The sequence below is a fragment of the Cryptotermes secundus genome, unplaced genomic scaffold (genome assembly GCF_002891405.2).
Source record: "Cryptotermes secundus unplaced genomic scaffold, Csec_1.0 scaffold868, whole genome shotgun sequence".
In the NCBI taxonomy this organism is placed as follows: Eukaryota; Metazoa; Arthropoda; class Insecta; order Blattodea; family Kalotermitidae; genus Cryptotermes; species Cryptotermes secundus.
The window spans coordinates 326683-347718 of record NW_019745096.1 but is presented as its reverse complement, the minus strand read 5'-3'; the positions used below and the strand labels follow the sequence as shown (position 1 = coordinate 347718).

At 40.0% G+C, this 21036-nt stretch overlaps 1 protein-coding gene across 1 annotated transcript in view; it reads left to right on the top strand.

Moving 5' to 3' along the window:
* LOC111874991 (Down syndrome cell adhesion molecule-like protein Dscam2) overlaps positions 1-21036 on the top strand; it is a 203409-nt gene that overhangs the window by 152927 nt on the left and 29446 nt on the right. Inside the window, 15 exon segments of the mRNA XM_033755675.1 lie at positions 6994-7113; positions 7345-7518; positions 9004-9151; positions 10515-10663; positions 11539-11670; positions 11980-12147; positions 13182-13401; positions 13583-13824; positions 15691-15846; positions 17303-17445; positions 18076-18232; positions 18598-18867; positions 19158-19389; positions 19476-19652; positions 20685-20851. Of these exon segments, the coding sequence (XP_033611566.1) occupies positions 6994-7113; positions 7345-7518; positions 9004-9151; positions 10515-10663; positions 11539-11670; positions 11980-12147; positions 13182-13401; positions 13583-13824; positions 15691-15846; positions 17303-17445; positions 18076-18232; positions 18598-18867; positions 19158-19389; positions 19476-19652; positions 20685-20851 (2655 nt within the window).

The following is a 21036-nucleotide window of genomic DNA, read 5'->3' as shown; positions in this document are numbered from 1 at the left end:
ATGTTGTCTACTCTGTTGTCTAGCTCACTACAGCTCCCTACCATGTAGTCAAAGTGGTCTATGCCAGATTGCAATGTCCTTGTCAGTTTCATGCTGTATCCAGATTTACGCCAATGTTTCTTGTCTGATGAAAATGCCAAACTGTGTTTCCTGTAAACTAACCAGATCATCCTTATGTGGCATAATTGGTTCACTAATTTATGGCAAGGAACAGATATACTTGTCACCTGACTTTCATGAAAAAGGTTTACAGAGTTTCTGTTGTAACATGGCATACTTATCAGTAGCTGTGTACTTGAATCAAGCGACCATTATTCTCCTGATTTTGAATGTGTGCTATATACACATATATAATTGAAAAGAGTCATATAATGAAATACATGTCCATCTTCTCAGATTTGGGTAAAATGTATATATTCATTGCTAAGCATATCTAGATGCGATTAACTCTCATACCAAATCTACAGTTCAGAGGCTATGCAAGAAGTATCAGGCCATTGCTAAGATTCTGTGCCAAATATAAGCACCATAAATATTTAAGGTGAAATATTTTGCATGGTTATGCCATCTCTGCATAAACACGTTATATGAGACACTTGAAACAGGAAGGTACTGTAGCTAGTGAATATTGGCTACATGAGATCATAGCAGGCCTTACTAGTTTCACTGGCTTGGTCAGTTTGCTGGTGCAGAAAAGGGCGACCAAAAACACCAAGGCACATACATTCATCCTGTAAGGAAGGCCTCATAAGGATGTGTTTTATTTATTATTGAAATGTGCAAGGGAGATTTGCTGTCCCATTAATATTAGCTGTCATGATATTTATGACAGAACCATTGTATTGCAGAGCCAGTTTGTATTCTGAGACACAGATTTTGTGGGTGTGTATCATAATTCATACACATTTCATCTAAATAACACATTCATTATTACTGCATAAATATTATGATCATTAGATCATAGTTCGAGTGTCATACTGTCAGGGGCAGTTTTATATGACCTGAAAAGAACTGTCTTCTGGGATGCAACCCAATGTAGTCGGGTAGAAGTTTACTGACAGTTCAGAGGAATGATCTCCCACAGATTTCAAGGTCAAACAGTAAACCCAGCAAGCAGTGTACTGCTCTGATTTCTTGCATGAATTAGTCTGTGACACTTGAAGATAGAGGCAATGGATTCCTCTGAAACAACTACACAGCATCACACCCCTGAAGATGGTACTCAGAATAGTCACCTCTATGAGAATCACAGATCTCACAATTTTTCTGTGAATTGTGTCACAGGTTTTTGTGTCCTTTATTTATAGTTTGTGTCTGTAATACACTCTACATTATCTCCTTGTCAGATAAGGATGGGTGGCCTTTGACAAACATTTTAAATGTGGTTTGAACGTTTTTACAGTGTTTATTTTTTTATTTGGTGGCAGATTTGTTCTTATACTCATCATTATTCATAATTCCTGTATACAAATAGACTGGACTCCTTCCTTGGGTTCAAGTCTCATAATGGGCATGGGCATGGTTGTGTCAGTGTACAGTTAGTTGTAGGAGTGGGATAAGGCTCTTACTTTCATTCTCATATGGCCTGTTGCACCAGCCACTGATAATAGATAAGTTTGGAGCATTAATGTTGTGATAATTGGAAGGAGAAAACCATAGTGCTTGGTGAAAAACTTGTCCCCGTGATAGTTGGTCTAGCACAAATCCCATATGAACTACCCTGGGGATTGAGCCCAGTCCTTGGCGTTGAGAAGCTGGTGACTGACTGCCTAATCTGTGGGATTGCCGTTAAGTGTACCGTTACCATTTCTGTGATGGTGTGGATTCATTCTAGACAGGGAGTGTGTTTGCAAGACAGTAACAAGGAACATTGGAGTCTGGCACATGTCTCTTTATCATTATTGGTTAAAGGGATTTCATGCTAGTGACACTTGTTAGTGTTGTTTGATTGTTGTTATAAGGTTACAAGTTGGATTTGTCTGATTAGCAGTCACTGCAGATGTTTAATTTGCTATGAGGATTTGTCTCAGGCAATGATTGCCAACCATTCGCAGGTATTTTGTTTGTTGTGGAAATTCATATGGTTGTTATAGTTACAGTTGTCTCATTTCATGTTTGGGAAATTGTTTCTGTTGGTTATAATAGTTAACAGTAACTGTTCACCTATTCAGGATATTGTGACCAGTGTTTTATGTAGTGAAAGAAATGGACTTCTTCATCTCAGCATCATTTGTTGCATGTCAGCTAGATGTCTCATACTTGGAATATCATCATCATTACTAGGTTGAAATCCAGAGCACACTCCTGTCCTATCCTTTACCCAACCTGGATAAATGTGCCTGGATTTAGGTTTGGATAGGCTTTCCTCTCCCTCCCCCCTGCTACCCTTCTCAGTTGAGTTTGTTCATTTTCAGTATGTTCCTTTATAAACAAACCGTTGGCTCTCTTCCATTGAGACCAGTGGTTTGATTCTTCTGTCTGCATGCCATTTTCTTCATTTTGGCTTGGATCTTTTGTTCTATTATTGTGTTCTTTGTTTCTACCAATAGTTCTGTGTTTATGTATGCATGTGTATTAAGTGTAAGATTTATAGAATATAAATGTGATGATAATGTAACTACAGATTGTAAAGTTTACGTGCAACAATGGTGTAACTTGTTTTGAATCTACAGTACCTCAAGAAGTAATATTTTTTTTTTCTTCCATTTCCTCTGTCTTCATGATATAAAACCTCCATGATTACTTGCATTGTAATAAAGAGTTTAATCCCCATTAAGGACATTATAAAAATATTTTAACTGTTACTGCTTATTAAACAAATATGGGTCAGAAGTTTATTTTTCTAGATGTCTGTTGTGTTAATGTTTACCTCACTCTATAGTGATTTTTTAGAACATGTTTATATAAGTAGGATGTTACTACTAGACACACACAAAAAGGTGGGTGTTCATTGTTGGCAGCAGAGCATAAGCAACCGTGTGAAAAAATGTGCAGCCAATCCACATCAGTCAGAATTTGTGATCAGTAGTGTATGCTTTCCCGTGTTGTATACATAACCTAACCTTTTGTAAAAATAAAGTGTTTTTGGTAGTGTTTTGTTTTAGTAGCATTTTTATGCATTTTAAGTTCAGACATCTGGGGAACTATTGTCAGATTTTGCTCAAGGAACCATAACGCTTTCTTCTTATGGTGTTTAATTATTTCAAATAAGAAGCTGACAGAGTCTCTAAATATTGCTGTTTTCTAAGCTGTCTGCTGTGAAATTTGATAGATAGGTAACAGAGTTTGAGGATAACTATTCATGAGGTGCTTGGTTTTAACCTCAGCTGGAACAGTGGTTTATCCCAATGGTTTCATGGATTTTACAGCTCTTCCAGGCAAATTCTAGGAAAATATGTCAAGTAGGCCGTGACCATTACCAATTTATCAGATCCCTATATTTGACATTATGTAGTCTAGATACTGAAGCATTGTAAAATAAACTGCAAAGATGTTAACAATAAATGGACCGTAGAAAGTTATACCTGAAAGTACCTTTAAAAAATAAAATGATAATTACTGTTTTCTGGTATATGACACGATATAGTGTGGTAGATATATAACCAATGTGCCAGAGGAACCGGCCTGCTACCTACATCTTCTACCCTCCAGATGGAGAGAGCAGATTCCTCAAGAAGTTGGTTATGGTCTACCAAACTACACAGTATCACATACAAAGAAGAGGGTAATCTTCAAAGTCACTGCTGTGAGAACCTCAGACCTTAACAAAAATCAGTATGTATTCTAATAACTGGTATGAGAGTCAAGTATAATATAGAATTACCAAGTTGTTTTGGAGGTTGCATCTGTAAATTATAATAGAAAATTCAAAGTTCTGCATGTAATATACCATTGCTGCATCTCAGTAAACTGATGCACCTGTAGGTACAACATTGTGAATTGAAGAGTTTTGTACAACAAGGAAGAAGCCCCAAGAGAAAATTTAATAATGGTTCACTGATATCTTTCAATTTAGCTAGCACACCAAATACTCTGATAAAATAAATCATGTGAACTAATTTGTGAACCAGCAAATTACATCAAACAAAGTTTTTCACCCAATTCATGCAGAAGCATTTTGACACGAGTGGAGCTGTGTCTTTCTGTACAGAACTGTTTGATTTTAATCTTATGTTACAATTTAAATGTTTACAGCAAAATCTCTTGTACGTAGAAACATCACAATCCAGTATGCACGAGGGAATTTACTATCGAGTTGCCATTACCATAGTTTAACTTTTGTCATACTGGTGTAATCTGTAGTGGACTTTCTAGTACACTCTGATAACAATTTTCCAGAATCTCCATTGTTGAAGGAATGGCTAGAGATTATATTGTTAGCCACACAGAAACAACTTTCAGATTGTTAGACTGAACCTCCAGGTTTGGTTTCGGGGCCAGTCATACTTGCAAATACACTGTTAAACCATTTTGATGGTTCTTATCATTGGAAGTTTTTGTGTTTAAGTATGGCCAATTTTGAATGAAGCTCTTGATATTAGGAAACAACCACACTGACTGCGTATACTTCATGTTGAAACATGAGGCCACTTAGTTCTGTGTGTTTTTGCTTCTCTATTGTTTTCCTGTCTTCCATGTACTTACTGTTACAGACTTTTTATATTTTTATCTCCCTTATAAAGATTTATTCAAGAGATTTTGCTGTACGTGTTATTGTCTCATTACTCTAGGAAATGATCAAATGCAAGTAATTGAACTTCCCTCTCAGAATATCTGTGTATTTTGACTGCCTCATAGCTATTATTGTTGTTTGATATCAGCAGCTCTGAATTAATGGTGTAAAGTTACATGCCCATTTTATCGAGCAGTGGAAACTGGATTTATGAGCTATTCTTTCTCTGGCTCTGAAAGTTGGAAAAAGTAAGGGATACTTGAACTAAGTTTAAGAGGACATTAATGCAGAAGTTGGGGGTATTTTAATGTTCGCCATGAATACATTCTATTACATGTTATGTGGGATAATGAAATAATTCTCATGTATATCAAGTTGCGTGGGGCATGCAGTAGCGTAGTTGGTTGAGGCACTATGTTACAAGCCGGAAGGTTGCAGGATTGAATCCCGATGAGGTGGATTTTTCAATTGACCTAATCCTTCCAGCTGCACTATGGCCCTGGGGTCAACTCAGCCTCTAACAAGAATGAGCACCAGGAATCTTCTTTGGAGGTAAAGGGCTGCCAGCTCGTAAGGCTGACAACCTTACCGCCATCTGTGAGCTGATTGTCTAGAAAATGTGGGAGCCTCGACATCTCACAACCCTATGGGTCTCTACGGCCTGTTAAGGGGATAGCTTTACTTTATATATCAAGTTCCGTACCTATAACACTAATCATAAGGGTTCTGATGTAAATAATAAAGCAGAGGTAGAATAGGCACAGCCTCTAATAGTGCAGTGAGGTGAACCCTATTTTCAGAATGAATAGTTTTATCAGGTCTGTAGACAGAATCATGTCAATTTCTGTCATGTACATAATATAGGCATACCTCACAGGGTCAGAGATACAAGAACTGGACTGCACATAATTTGTATGAAAAAGGTGATCCTTTGTTATGAGCTAGAATTCTCATAGTGAGGATATGAAGACTTATATCTTCTGGGGTATAACTATATGTAGTCAACTGAAAAGCAGCTGATGTTTTGGAGGAACATGTCAAAGAATAAACTAAGCAAGACACTAGCATGAAGCAGGTAGCAAGCTCAGCTTGGCTTAAACTTTTACCCTGAAGATGGAGGCAGCGTGCTCTTCCAAAACATCGAGCTGTCTCCAAAATACATGGTGTTACAACCCAGAAGACTGTACACTTCATAGTCACTCTGTGGAATCCTCAAATCAAATGAAGATGATTTATAATGAAACACTGGCAAATTTAGATGCTGCACCCACATGGATCCCACAAAGTATATGGAGGTAGTAACTGGCTTTGAGTCAGCTAGGCATCATGGGAAGTTCAGTCTTCCTCATTGCCTTTTACCAAGCATGAGTTGTAATGTGAGGAATTGTTCAGAGGGTTCAGAAAGTATTGTTTTTGGAGATTGCTACCTTGCCTAAAAGATTTCCTGGTTTACCTCTGTTCTTCTAACCTATGAGATTTCTTTTTATGTAACCTTTGAATTAACCCCTATCTTCCAATCCAGGTGAGTATATATATAGCAGATATATTGTCATGCTATTGTCATTGAATAAATTCAGAGCTGATTTTGACTTCTCTTACACACGATAATAATTAAATGTATGTATAGTTGTAAATTCAGAAACTAATTTATTTAGATGTACAGGTTGGAAAATATGTTGATCATTTCCAGAGATAAAGAGACAAAGTTGAACTACCTTTAGAACTGTTTATCTATTCCAAATTTAACCTTAAAATTATAGCACAGTTTTCACTGTTAAAAAAATTAAATTTAAAATCTATAATTAACAGAAGTTCTAATACAGTGATTCTCAAGTATGATCACCAAGTGTTTTATTGATTTGTAAATTATCAGAAGTAATCAATGAGTTGTTAACCAAAATTCATTCCAGTTTTGGGATTTTTACCTTTGTTTATCAAATTGTAACCTAATTTTTTTATTGTTTGGAAACATCCACAGCAAAGTGTTAATCTGTAGTGTAATCTTCTGTCTATGACAGGTGTTACATTCAGCCATGCAGCCACAATAAATTATTTGTTTATGAATGTGGTCGCCACGTATTTCTTTTCATTTCTTCCTTTCATTCACAGATATGACCATGGGAAACGTTTTTACTTGAGAACCACTGTACTATGACAGTAATTTGCACAAAAATTCTTTCTGATGCAATAATTATATTTAATTTCTTATTTGCAAACAAATCATTCATTTTCTTTAAATTCATTAATATCATTGACAATTAATTATTGTTAAAAGAGAGAAACACTGTGTATTACTGATGGAAGTTGTGCTTTGCCTATAGTGCCACCAAGGTGGATCCTGGAACCAACTGACAAAGCATTTGCTCAAGGCAGCGATGCTAAAGTTGAGTGTAAAGCCGATGGGTTCCCCAGACCCCAGGTCACATGGAAGAGGGCTGCTGGTAAGTCACAAACTATACTTCATTTTTGCGATTAGTGGGCTTTGAGTCTGGTGTCATGTTAATGCATCAGGCATGCATGTGTGCAGTGTTTGAATACAAATACTTGTTTCTGCATAAACAGTTCTTGTTTAAATATTTGTATCTGAAATGAGGAAAATTGAAACTGCTTAGTAAAATTTGTATTCTTTACCATGAAATATAAACTACTCATGTTGCTGCAACTGATTGCAGGGGACACACCCGGTGATTACAAAGATCTGAAACCAAACAATCCAAACATCAAAGTGGAAGATGGAACTCTCACTATTAACAACATCCAGAAAACTAATGAAGGTTATTACTTATGTGAGGCTGTCAATGGTATAGGTTCTGGGCTGTCCGCTGTCATTCTCATCAGCGTGCAAGGTATGTCATTCAGAGTGTGTTCTAAATGAACCTTGAAAACCAGAGAACTGAGATTGCTCAGTTGCTGCAAAATATCACTTCTCAAACCTAGCTACATCACAGTCTACAGAGTCAGGGAGAGTTACTTTACCACAGGTGGTTTACTGCCAATCAGTTTGTCTTGGCAACAAGCCCCTTGAGACTCACGCCTGTCATTTTGTTTTTCAACTGAACGCTTGCCTTGTGTAATGTCCTCTTTGTTGAGAGGGTGAGTCTGTCATTTACAATTGCTGCTGGTCCTCGTCAGCAAGCACAGTCATTCTCAGGTCGGAGTCCCATGGGATTCATGACCGCGTTTTACAGTCTCAGATTCAAGACCCCCCTTCAAACTGGAGGGCCTGGTCCCAATATTTATTTCCCCCAGGAACAGGGTGGCGCAGTTATACTCCCAGGCACTGGGTTCACTTCTCATCACCTCCTACGACTCACAGGGATACAGTGGAGGTATTCGAGCCTGCCTCCACACATGTGGACAGTCTACATCACGTAGTATGCATGTGTCTAAAACATTTTGGGGCATGCAATGCTATCAGATAGTGATGTAGATCACTATTTGAATGTTACAAAGTTGCTGGATTCTCTTATCATTGTATGGTGGGAACCAGGCCACACCATAGCTCAAGCGGTTAGACGCTGACTTCCCACCGCAGTGGCCCGGGTTTGATTCCGGGTCTGGTCAAGTGGGATTTGTGGTGGACAAAGTGGCGCTGGGGCAGGTTTTCTCCAAGTACTTTGGTTTCCCTGCCAATCTTCATTCTGCCAAATTCTCCATCATCATAATCACCTGGGGCAGGTACAGTAGGCCAATCAGTGGCCACCGTGCCAAGTGGACCCAGTTGGACTCCACGCCCCACTAAGCGAATGGTTGGAACCAAAATCGCCATATTTGTGATCTTGTTAATTGCGGTACCTTTCTTCCACAAGGCTGCCTGTCAAAGATATAATGAACCTTCAGAAATGTTTTAGACAAAGAATACTTCTAACACCATATTTAAATATTCAGAATAGAAACGCGAAAATTTGTGTGTATTCAAGCTTTGAGTTTCTTGTAAAGCAATGAAATTATTCAGTTGTGCCACTATTATGTTTGTATGATGGAAATCAGTAGTAACCTACAGAAGAGATTTTCATCAGAATTCATTTAATCATACGAAGTAAATTGATGTGGTAGACTTTTGTTTTGCGTTGGAAGACATGATTCAAATCTCATCTAATCTAGCCACTGATGCCAGCCTACTTGCTGTAACCAGGACAGTGAAAAGAAAATATAGATGTTTTATTATTGGAGATGATTGCAGCAGCTAATCTATAAAAATGGCACTGCCAGTGGTCTGGAAGATTACAAGAATACATCCAGCTCAAAGGGTTGAGAAACCGCTTGCATTGAGAACCAAACCTGTAATCTACTTTTGGCCAGAGTTAATTTTCATACCTGTTTTATTTTAGCACCACCACACTTTGAAATCAAACTCAGGAACCAGACAGCTCGACGTGGTGAGCCGACAGTATTGCAATGTGAGGCCCGTGGTGAGAAGCCAATTGGAATCCGCTGGAACATGAACAATAAACGACTTGATCCCAAGACTGATACCAGGCAAGTACTACCAGCATGACACATTATTTCATTGTTGATACTGATTCTGCTCTCTCATATTTGCACCCTGTAGATGTGGGCATTCTTTCCTTGTTTTGGATATACATTCTGCCTCCATCTTGAGGGTCGAAGTGAATTATGAGTGAGCATTCATATTGTCATGTGTAGGGGTGACTATTAGACAGGGTTTGGATTTATTGACCATGTACACTCAACTTGTAATTACAAGTGATACAGCACTACTGCTAATCTCTGCAGTTTACATTTCACCTCTGTAAACACCAGTGTCCTCAGTCTATTACTGTCTCCACTGTCTGTTTCCTGGCAACAGATTTTAACACAGGAACTATACACTATCACTGATACTACAGCACACATGAAGTTTTCCTTGCACAGCCTAATTCCTTTCTTGCCATTTCTTCTCAGTCATCTTTGATTGCCATCTCAAGAGACTCCCTAAATTCTAATTCAGTCGAAGTCAAAGTCACATTGTGACTGACAGTCAATCAGTCAGTAAGTCAGATGGAGCTCATGACCAGATATTTATTACTCTTTAACAGTTACGGTCTTGTGTTTGTGAAGCGCCCTCTCTGACGATAGGACGGGTCTGTCTTTTGTATATGCTGCTGGCCCTTACCAGTGCAGACTTTCTTGGGTCCAAGTCCCTTGGGACTCGTGACCATATTTTACTGTCTCAGATTTGAGACTTCCCTTTTTGTCACCTTCTGTGACTTGCAAGGTCACGGTGGAGGTATTCGACCCCACCTTGGAGATCCTTGTTATGTAGTCTTGGGTTGGATCTAACAGAAAACACCGTTTTCATCATTATAACCCAGCAATACTTTGATTGTTGCTTAAGTATCCGTTGCTGCGGGAACCTGTTTACCAAGTGAACCCTGGCTCTGCTGTTCCGGCTTTCAGGCATCATGTCAGTATATGTAGGTTTTGGTCCACTAGATTCCAGGGAAGGGTAGGGGATGGTGTCCAAGTATGGGCCAATAAGGATTGTAGACATAGAAGTGTTATCGAAAACGGCCCTTTTGAGGGCTACCAAGAACAACAGAAGCGATTGATGACTGGTGTTCCAGAGTGGTCACCCTTCCCATCATGATGTTGCTTAACATTCTGTGGTGCGGATCAAGCAGTGTGGAGAGTGGCAAAGGGATCCCTGGTCCTTGAGTTTAGGCTGGAATGGGGGTGGGAAGGAAGAGAAGAGGGGATTGTGTGTGGGCGGGGGGAGGGGGGAAAATCCCCCTTAGGGAGTTTTTGCTGTTCCCCTCTGTGGTTCACGTTTTGTGAAATGTGTATTGTTATGGTGTTCTTTCTGCTGCTGTAACTTTTTCATGATTATATTTCTATGTAGGTACACAATGCGAGAAGAAATACTTCCAAATGGTGTCCTGTCTGACCTCAGCATCAAACAGACTGAACGTACTGACTCAGCACTCTTTACTTGTGAAGCAACAAATGCATTCGGAATTGATGATACCAGCATCAACTTGATCATTCAAGGTTTGTTAATAAGTGCAAACTGAAATCATCTTATGTAAATTTATGGTATTATGGATAGATTTGCCGGTCATGGTAGCCAAGTGGTCTAAGGCATGTGCTGTCTTCGCTTGCTTGGAAGCCGGGTTTGTGGGTTCGAATCCCACACAAGGCATGGATATTTGGTGTGTGTATGTGTTTATTCTGTGTTTGTGTTGTCCTATGTTTAGGTAGAGGCCTTGTGATGAGCTCATCACTCGTCCAAGGAGTCCTACCATCTGTGAAATGATCATGAAACAAATCACACCTATNGGGGGGGGGGGGGCAGAGAGATTATGGATAGATCTAGGAGGTGTTATTCAGATCAAATTCTTTTTTTGAGAAAAGTTTTTTGAATTGATTTCAGTATACATTTTTGAATGGACACGGCAAATTTGGGTGTTCCAGTTTTAATTGGTTGTAGATGCTTGCGCCACATGTATGTTGCATAATTCTTAGCTGTGCTCCTGTCTCTTTATCTCTCTCACTCTCTCTTCTCTTAGCACCCTTTGTCTTTTAGACAGATCAATGTACAGAAATCCCTAATACCTTTCTCTCTTCAGTTACTGCTTTCAGACTTCCTGCCAGCTTTCTTGTAGCCGTCATGCATCTCATGGCTGAGCCGTCTTTTTTGGTCATTCCATAGATCCCGTTCCTTTAAGCCTAATTCTTTCTCAGCGTTTTTATTCTATCCATTCTCTTTTCTTGGCCAAACCAGTACAGTTGTTTCGCTTCTTGCTCTGTTAATGTTAACCTTTGTCCAAAAATTTCATTTCTGATTCTAACCCTCATTCTGTCAAATAGCCTGTTATATTCCACTCTTGCTGTTTTGGTTCTGACAAATTATATGTGTTCTGCAGAGGTACCCGAAGTGCCTTATGGCTTGAGAGTGTTGGACAAATCTGGGCGTTCCGTTCAGCTGTCGTGGGCCGCCCCTTATGATGGCAATTCTCCAATCAAGCGTTATCTCATTGAGTACAAGATCGCAAGAGGTGAGTCTCCATGTTACATCTGGTAATGGTTCACAGGCAATGTATTTCTATCTTGTGATTAGCAGTCCTCTGCTAGCCCATGACATATTTAATAATATTAAAATGAAAAGTGTATTTGTTGGAGTGAAAGATGTTTGGTAGAAACTTTGTAAAGAATATATCCAATACACTTTTCCTGTGAATTTGATTGTTTTCAAGATAATTAAAAAGTAGTTACACCGTGTTTTCATTTCCTAAGGTTCGTGTTTCATAAAACCATGTAATGTAACATGCAAGTCACGAGACATGTCTGAATTGTGATGCCCACAGGCACGTGGGAAGCGGACATTGACCGTGTTTTGGTACCAGGGCAGCAGACAGTGGCTGGTGTGTTCAACCTTAGACCTGCCACCACATATCACTTGCGCATTGTTGCTGAGAATGAAATCGGAACATCAGAACCTTCTGACACTGTTCCCATCATCACTGCAGAAGAGGGTAATCCCCCTGTGTTCTATAGATGTCCTGTATTTTATAAATGTTTATGCTGAAAATTTCATTCAGTGAAATCTTGATTTAGTGTGCTAGAAATCTTAACAAAAGTAAATCCTCATCATAATGGACAAAATCTGGCTCTGTACAATTCTGAATTTTTAGAGATGTTTTCATACTAAGGAGGTTTTATGATTAGAAAACTATTTAAAATAAAAAATGACCCCAGTATAAAAACCCTTATATAATCACATTATGTGTCTATGTTTATTATATGTTTTGGCTATGTATTCTCTGGTGTACTGCTGTGAAAACCTCTTGGCTTGTTTACAGCGGAAATTGCCTGCAACAGACACCCTGTCCCCCTGTTAGTTTGTTATAATGAGGGTTTACTGTATTTAGTGAATATTCACCCTGTGCCCAGCTGAAGCCCAGTGTAAAGAAAATATTCTTCATATTTAATCAGTTTCAGTTTAGTAAATAACTCACATTTAGTGCAAGAAATCTTCTGCCTTCCAGATCTTGTACCTTGATTAAGTGAAATTGTGGTTGAAACAGTGATGAATATTGACATTTCGTCTGTGCCTGGCATCGTCAACACCAAGCCTTAATCTTTGGCAGGTAACATCACATGTCGAACATGCACTGAAACCATGCTGTTTATGGCATCGCAGTTACTTTGGCTGTCAACTGAGGTTCCTTCATTGTTTATTTTATTTTTTCCTTTGGCGCTACAGCCCCAGTTGGGCCTTGGCCTACCTCTATGAAACTCTCTGTTACACTTCGGTTTACTAGATCTTAGACATTCAGTAGGATACATTGGGATGGTGATCAGCTTTTTGCAAAGCCTCTACCTGTACACAAACACAGAAAAAGGCACACACACATGTGCACAAACACCAAACATCCATACCCTGAGTGGGATTAGAATCCACGATCCCAGCTTCCGAGCGAGTGAAGACAGTGCATGCCTTAGACCGCTCGGCTACTGTGACCGGCCAGTGTTTATTTCATATGCTGTATTTGTATATCTGTTCCAGCTCCTGGAGGTCCTCCGACAGCTGTCAAGGTGGAAGCTGAGGACCAGCACAAACTCAAGATCTCATGGAAACCTCCAGAGAGGGATCAGTGGAACGGCGAGATTCTTGGCTACTATGTGGGCTATAAGCTCGCTTCTTCTGACAAGCCATATCTGTTCGAGACTGTTGAGTTTAGCAAAGAGGAAGGGAAAGAACATCATCTGCAGGTTGGCGAGCTGAAGTAAGTCCCATACTCCTCAGACACGAAGACATTAAACATTATGAAATATTTTGTTTTTTAAAAGCTAAAGCTGATGGACCATGACTAAAATAATAGCCACATTTGAGAGGTGTAACTATTGAGAACTCCGAAATTGACCACACAAACAGCAAGTGATCATAATTCTTGTTTTGTAACGCAGGACGTACACACAGTACTCAGTGGTGGTACAAGCATTCAACAAGGTTGGTCCGGGTCCTATGTCAGAAGAGACACGTCAGTACACAGCTGAAGGAATTCCTGAGCAGCCCCCTCAGGATACCACATGCACCACCCTCACCTCACAGACAATCCGAGTGTCGTGGGTCTCTCCCCCCCTCACTGCTGCAAATGGTATAATCAAAGGCTACAAGGTTGTGTATGGCCCCAGTGACGCATGGTATGGTGAGTTGCATCTGTGGACATACTAACTTCTGTCAAGTCAGTGATAAGAGGCAGGAGGGACTCATACATACATACATACATACATACATTGTACATACTCATCATTGTATTCCTTGCCAGATATTATTAGAGTGATCTGATCAAGGAGAATAGAATGGATAGGTCATGGAGCACGTGCGGGGAGAAGAGAGATGCATAGAAAGTTTTGGTAGGAGAACCTGAAAGGAAGAGACCACTATGAAAATATTGGCCTAAATGAAAAGATAAAATGAATCTTGAAGAAACAGGATGGGAGGATGTGAATTCAGTTTGTCTGTCTCAGGCTTTCGTGAACATGACATTGAACCTTCAGGTTCCATAAAATGTTGAGAGTATTGTAACTAGGTTAGGAACTATTAGCTTTTCAAGGACTGCTCTCTGTGGCTTTAGTTGGTTAAGTCGGTAGTTCTGAAATAAGGATGCATATATTGTTAGGAGGTTCATGAAACTTCACAAGAGGGTATGTGATATGTGTTTCATGCAGTGTTAAAGACTGGTTGAAAGGGTTTAAGGAACACCGTGACTTTCTTTTGTAAGTCATTTTTGTTCATGGAATAAATAAATTATGTTTGAAATGAAAATATCTCTTCTAGTGCTTATAATACACTGTAACATGTATTTTGAAATAAGAATTAAGTTGCCACTGAGAAGGAATGTCTTAAAGTTTTACTGTGAGACGAAGCGTTATATTGAGTGAGAAAAGTTAACTTCACACTGTGGTATCTGTGTTTGAACCTTTACAGACTGATGGTTAATATGTTGTGGAAATTGTTATTTCAGATTACACGCATTTGCATTGAGAGGCTTTTCATACAAATCAGTGAAAGTCTGTCCTGACAGTAACATAAACGGTGCCAAATGTTGCACTTCCTTATGCTTATGAAACTGTAATATTTGAAAGAAAATTCTTGAATGCAGAAAAGCTTATAAGAAATTTTATCATTAGAACATTAAGGTTATGTAAGAAAATTCATCCTCATAACATTAAGTTTATGTCCTAGGCTCCAAGATCCAGAACAATTATACATGCATCCTGTTATATCATTGTTATTTATCTGCGGTGGTGCCAACTTTGTCAGTACACATTATTTTTGGGAGCAGAGAAGATTGCCTGTGATAGTTGCATAAATGTGGTTTGATAATAAGTGGTGGTAACTTCTGAAATTTGCATAAGCTTACTTTGTGTGAATTTGTTTAGGTTCTCATGTTCCTGACAGAGAAGACTACTGTCTTCTGAGATGTGATGCCGTATAGTCTGGTAAACTGTTACCAGTGCTTTACATGGACGTGTTGCCTCCATCATCTCTCCTGCAGATGGAGGCAGCTTGTTCCTCTGAAACACTCGTAATGATCTACCAGAATATAACAACATCACATCTCACAAGATAGTAGTCTTCTCACTATAAATGTGTATGTCCTTCCTTTAGAAACTGTGTGAAATTTATTGGGAACATTGTTTATAATTAGTGTAACTTGAAGGGTCGTGCCATAGCTCAAGCGGTTAGTTGCTGGCTTCCCACCGCGGTGGCCTGGGTTCGCTCCCAGGTCTGGTCAAGTGGGAATTGTGGTGGACAAAGTGGCGCTGGGGCAGGTTTGCTCCAAGTACTTCGGTTTCCCCTGCCAATCTTCACTCCAGCAGTTGCTCCACAATCACCCTCACCTATCATCTTGGGCTGGTATGATAGGCCAGAAGTGGCCGCAGTACAAGGGACTTAGTCCCACCCCACTAGCAATAAAAATAATGTAACTTGAAAGAGAAATATATGTTTAAGTTGAAAATTAAATCCAATCTTGTTCATTATTCATTTAAAAGGTTGTCTCTTACAGATGAAAACACCAAAGATACAAAGATAACTTCATCAAGTGAAACCATCCTTCATGGCTTGAAAAAGTACACCAATTATAGCATGCAAGTTCTGGCCTTCACATCAGGTGGCGATGGTGTTCGCAGTGCTCCAATCCATTGCCAGACAGAGCAAGACGGTAAGTCTTGATGATGACATTGTGATACATTTAGGTACAAGTGCTAGCCCACATTTGCACCTGTGTTTTTTCAGTGGTCGGCAATGTATGAGTATTCAGTGACAAAATTGTCAAAATTTGTATATATTCTAGTGCACTATATGTTTCAGCCTAGAGGTTAAAACAGAGTTTTACAGCACAGTAAATATATCTGTAGAAAAAAGTGTTTCTTGTTGTTGGATTAATCTGGCTTAGGATAGGGACCTGTGGAGGACTCTTGTGAACACGGTCATGAACCTTTGGGTACCATAAAATGTTGAGAAATTCTGGAGTAGCTGAGTCACTGGTGACTTCTCAAGGACTCAGCTCCATGGAGTCAGTTAGTTTCTCATTATGTAAGATTTGAGGTTTTCACGGTAATGACTATGAAAAAAGCAGTCTTTTGGGATGTGGCGCCATGTAGATGTGGTGTTAAGTGACGTTTCAGAAGAATATATCGCCTCCATCTTTAGGGTAGAAGGAAAAATAAGAAAATCTGCAAGCGAAGAAACAGTGGGAGCAGGTATAGGATATTGTGTTGGGGGAGAAAGGCCCTGCTCTAACCTTGCTCCTGTCCTAGACCCTTCCCCTCTCCCTCTCCACTGATTTCCAATGCAGACTTGTCCCCTCCTTTCCTGCTCTCATATAGCTGAATTTATTTGCTTGCACCTGCTCTAACCTTGCTCCTGTCCCAGACCCTTCCCCTCTCCCTCTCCACTGATTTCCCATGCAGACTTGTCCCCTCCTTTCCTGCTCTCATATAGCTGAATTTATTTGCTTGCACCTGCTCTAACCTTGCTCCTGTCCCAGACCCTTCCCCTCTCCCTCTCCACTGATTTCCCATGCAGACTTGTCCCCTCCTTTCCTGCTCTCATATAGCTGAATTTATTTGCTTGCACCTGCTCTAACCTTGCTCCTGTCCCAGACCCTTCCCCTCTCCCCCTCCACTGATTTCCCATGTAGACCTGTCCCTCCCTTCCCTGCTCTCATATAGCTGAGTCTATTTCCAACATTAGTCTGCTTGCACCTGCTCTCACTGTCTCTTCGCTTGCGGATTTCCTTATTTTTCCTTCTACCCTGAAGATGGAAGTGATACGTTCTTCTGAAACGTTGGTTAACATCACACCTACGCGATGCCACATCCCAGAAGACTGCTTTCTTCATAGCTTCTCACTGTCATCTAGAGCCTCCAGGTATGACCAGTGCCAACATTTCAATCATTTCTGTAGTGTTGTTGCAAAGATGGCGGACACTGCCACTTTTCAGAAGAAGAAGAAGAAGAAGAAACATTTTCACATGTTTATGTAGTAATGTATTTCAGTGTAACGCTGAATGAAAATGTTACTAAGAGACATAACATGGTTTTCATTTTGTTGTTTTAGTGAGGATAATTTAATGATGCAGATTTGAGTTTCGTAACGTGAGTTGTGCTTTGCAGTTCCTGAAGCTCCAAGTGCAGTGAAGGCTCTTGTAATGTCAGGAGATTCCATCTTGGTGAGCTGGAAGCCCCCAGAGCAACCCAACGGCATTGTATCACAATATACCGTATACGTGCGTGAGGACAGCGCAGAAGCCAAAGACGTATGTGTTACGTGTCTGTCTGGTGTTTTGTGTGACTGTAGCAATTTCAGTGAGATTTCATTTGGGGAGGGCAGTTTAAAAAACCAGTTATCAAAATTGATATTCTCCTTAACAAATGAATTCTTGTTTTTATAATGTTGAATCCTGCTTGTCTAAACTTCAAAAGAATCACTTATATCAGCCTTCAAGCTTCACTTGTATCGACATGGATGGTTCCATGTACATGCCATCACATTAACTGTATTTCTGCAGTTGTAGTCGGTTCCAGTGACTGGTGAAACTGACTGTGTCTATAGAAATGTAGTTTGTCTGACTGTATGCAGTTATCATTTACAGTTAATCTTCTGGCATAGCTGTTGTTCTGTTCAAATTGTAGCTCTCTGAGTTGTGCATGTGATGTATGATTGTACTGATGTTAGAAACAGTTTTTGTCTCTTTTATGTCTCTTACAAACAAGGCAATATTTTTATTGTTCAGGATTGCTGAGTTTTTGGATTTTGTTCATCATGTGGACAACGGACAAAGTCGAAGAACTCAATGATCTGAAATGTTATACACGATCGTTAGACCTCTTCAGAACTGACTGTGTGTTTATGTTGAAATGCAATGTTATATCTTGTGTTTGTCTAGGAAAAACCTAAGCTCACAAAAGTGCCACCTTTCCAAATGAGTTTTGAAGCATCAGAATTGAAGAAAAAGGAGCGTTACGAATTCTGGGTAACAGCATCTACTATAATTGGTGAAGGCCAGCCATCAAAATCTGTTTCTTTGTCTCCAAGCAGTAGAGGTGGGTTTTGAGAATCCCTGTTCTGTCTTACGTAATCCATATCATCCACTGTTATACAGTTTTGTTTATAAGTGGAAATTACTTCATCAGTTTGGATACTGCCAGAAAAATTACTCTAGCAAAATGTTAAATTGTTTTGGGAAGCTTTTGTAACTTATTTGACCCCTGCCTCTGCATCATTTCAAGCGGATGTTTTCTCCCTGTCCATCTTATGCGTTTAACCTTCTCTTCATCCCATCCGTTCTCTGGCTTTTCATTCATTTTACTCATTATAGACATTTCCATCTCTCGTCCACTCCCCCCTCTGATGTGGCCCTCACATTTGGGCACCCGGTGTTTGACTGTTGCAACTTTTAATTTTCCAGTTCCTGCTAAGATCGCTTCATTTGATGACTCCTTCTCGGCAACATACAAGGAGGATGTTAAGCTGCCATGTCTTGCTGTTGGAATTCCTGCTCCAGACATCCAGTGGAAGGTGAAGGGCGTTGCTTTCCAGCAGGACGATCGCATCCGCCAGCTGCCCGAAGGCTCATTATTCATCAAATCTGTCACACGTCAGGATGCCGGAGAGTATTCGTGCTCAGTGGAAAACTCATTTGGACATGATACAGTCACTCACCAGCTTGTTGTTCACGGTAATGTGGAGTGTGTTTGCTGCTGAAACCGATAATAAAGATTAATTTTATAGGCAGCTGCTACATCTATATGCTGGCAGTTCCCATCTTTTTCATATTCACGGACCAGTAAGATAATGGTTAATTGATTAGCACTTAGATTGTTGATTTGATATCAGTGTGAAGGAGTTTCAGATGAGGGAAATTCTTAAATTGAGGAACATTAAATGAGACTTCCACTATATACATTTTTGTTTGAATATCAGGCAGCATTGGACACTACCATAAAACTGAGCTTGTTTTGTTGGCAGCTCCACCACACTCTCCACAGGTTTCCTTGACATCAATGACAACCAATTCAATTACAATGAAGTTGCGCCCCCATCCTACTGATACAGCCCCTCTACATGGTTACACGGTTCATTACAAACCTGAGTTTGGAGACTGGGAGACTGTTCAAGTCTCAAACCAAGCTCAGAAATACACGCTCGAGAACCTGTGGTGTGGATCGCGTTACCAAGTCTATGTTACAGGATATAATGGGTAAGAAACTAATTGCAATTAAGTTTCATGCAACAGGATGCTCAGATATGATATTACAATATAATACATTGTAACATGTGTTTCAGCATTGGTACAGGTGACCCGTCAGACATTCTGAACACACGAACCAAGGGCTCCAAACCCGTGATCCCAGAAGCAGGCCGCTTTATTGAGGTCTCCACCAACAGCATCACACTGCATCTGAGTGCATGGTCTGATGGTGGATGTCCCATGATTTACTTTGTTGTGGAACACAAGAAGAAGTAAGTATTGGCTGCAGGGCTACGCCATAGCTCAAGCGGTCAGTCGCTGGCTTCCCACCGCGGCGGCCCAGGTTCAATCCCGGGCCTGGTCAGGTGGGATTTGTGGTGGACAAAGTGGTGCTGGGGCAGGCTTTCTCCAAGTACTTCGGTTTTCCCTGCCAATCTTCATTCCACCAATTGCTCCACAATCACCCTCACCTATCATCTGGGGCTGGTACAATAGGCCAGAAGTGGCTGCAGTACAAGGGACTTAGCCCCACCCCAGTAGCAATAAAGAAGTATTGGCTGCACATATGACCATGATTCTACATGGCTTTTATTGTTTCTGATACTGAAGGGCAAGGAGCATGTTATTGTGAAAGTTAAACTGCGGAAGGACCCATAGAGTTAAGTGAGAACAGAGGAATTCTGTTTTCTGGAGTATTACACCATGTAGTCCAATAGAAAGTTACCACCGAACTATTCTCTTGCTAGATGGGGATAAACTGTTCAACGAATTCATGCAATGCCTTATATTTTACCTTTGGTTGGGGATTAGCTATAAATTATTACTTTTATTGTTTCTATATTATTGATTTGTATGAATTTTGTGTTGATAATCAATTTGAGTATTTTGAGATGTCATCTGTGAGGAACCTGGCGCTTCAATCCTCAGTGTAGAAGAAGAAACCAAGCACGGAAGACAACTGTACAGATACAATAAAGCGAGGAAAGGAAACAGGTTTGTTAGTGGGACGGTGGGATACAGCAATCCCTGAAAGAGGCAGGGCTAAACCCTTGTCAGGGAAGGAAGCAAACAGTTCTAGAAGGAAAAGAGGTTTCATCCTCAGTTTTGTCCTGTTTTGAGGATTTATCCTGGCATTTGTAGAGACTGAGTAAAACCATAAAAATCTTCTGTTATGGTAACCAGTCCATCTGAGATTCAAGCCGGGTACTTCCAAATAATGAGTATGAGTCTGTTCATTAAGTTTTGACATTTGGACACTGGTAGGTATGTGCAGAGACTTGAACTAAAGACACATATTGTTGCAGACTGCATACAGAATGGAATCAGGTTTCCAACAATGTCAAGCCTGGTGGTAACTTTGTAGTGCTGGACTTGGACCCTGCCAACTGGTACCATTTGCGCGTTACCGCTCACAACAATGCTGGATTTGCGGTAGCAGAATACGAATTTGCTACACTCACCGTAACCGGAGGTAATGCACGATCACTGATGTTTTTATAACTGGCACCGTGATGAATTCTTTATGTGATTCCATGGTTCTGAGTCCTTATTGGGAGGCTAATAATTCCTCACCTACTCAAAGAGATTCACAGAATTTTATGTAACTTCAAGTTTTATTACCATTTTCACAAGAATGCACTGCTGATCCCTGTTCTG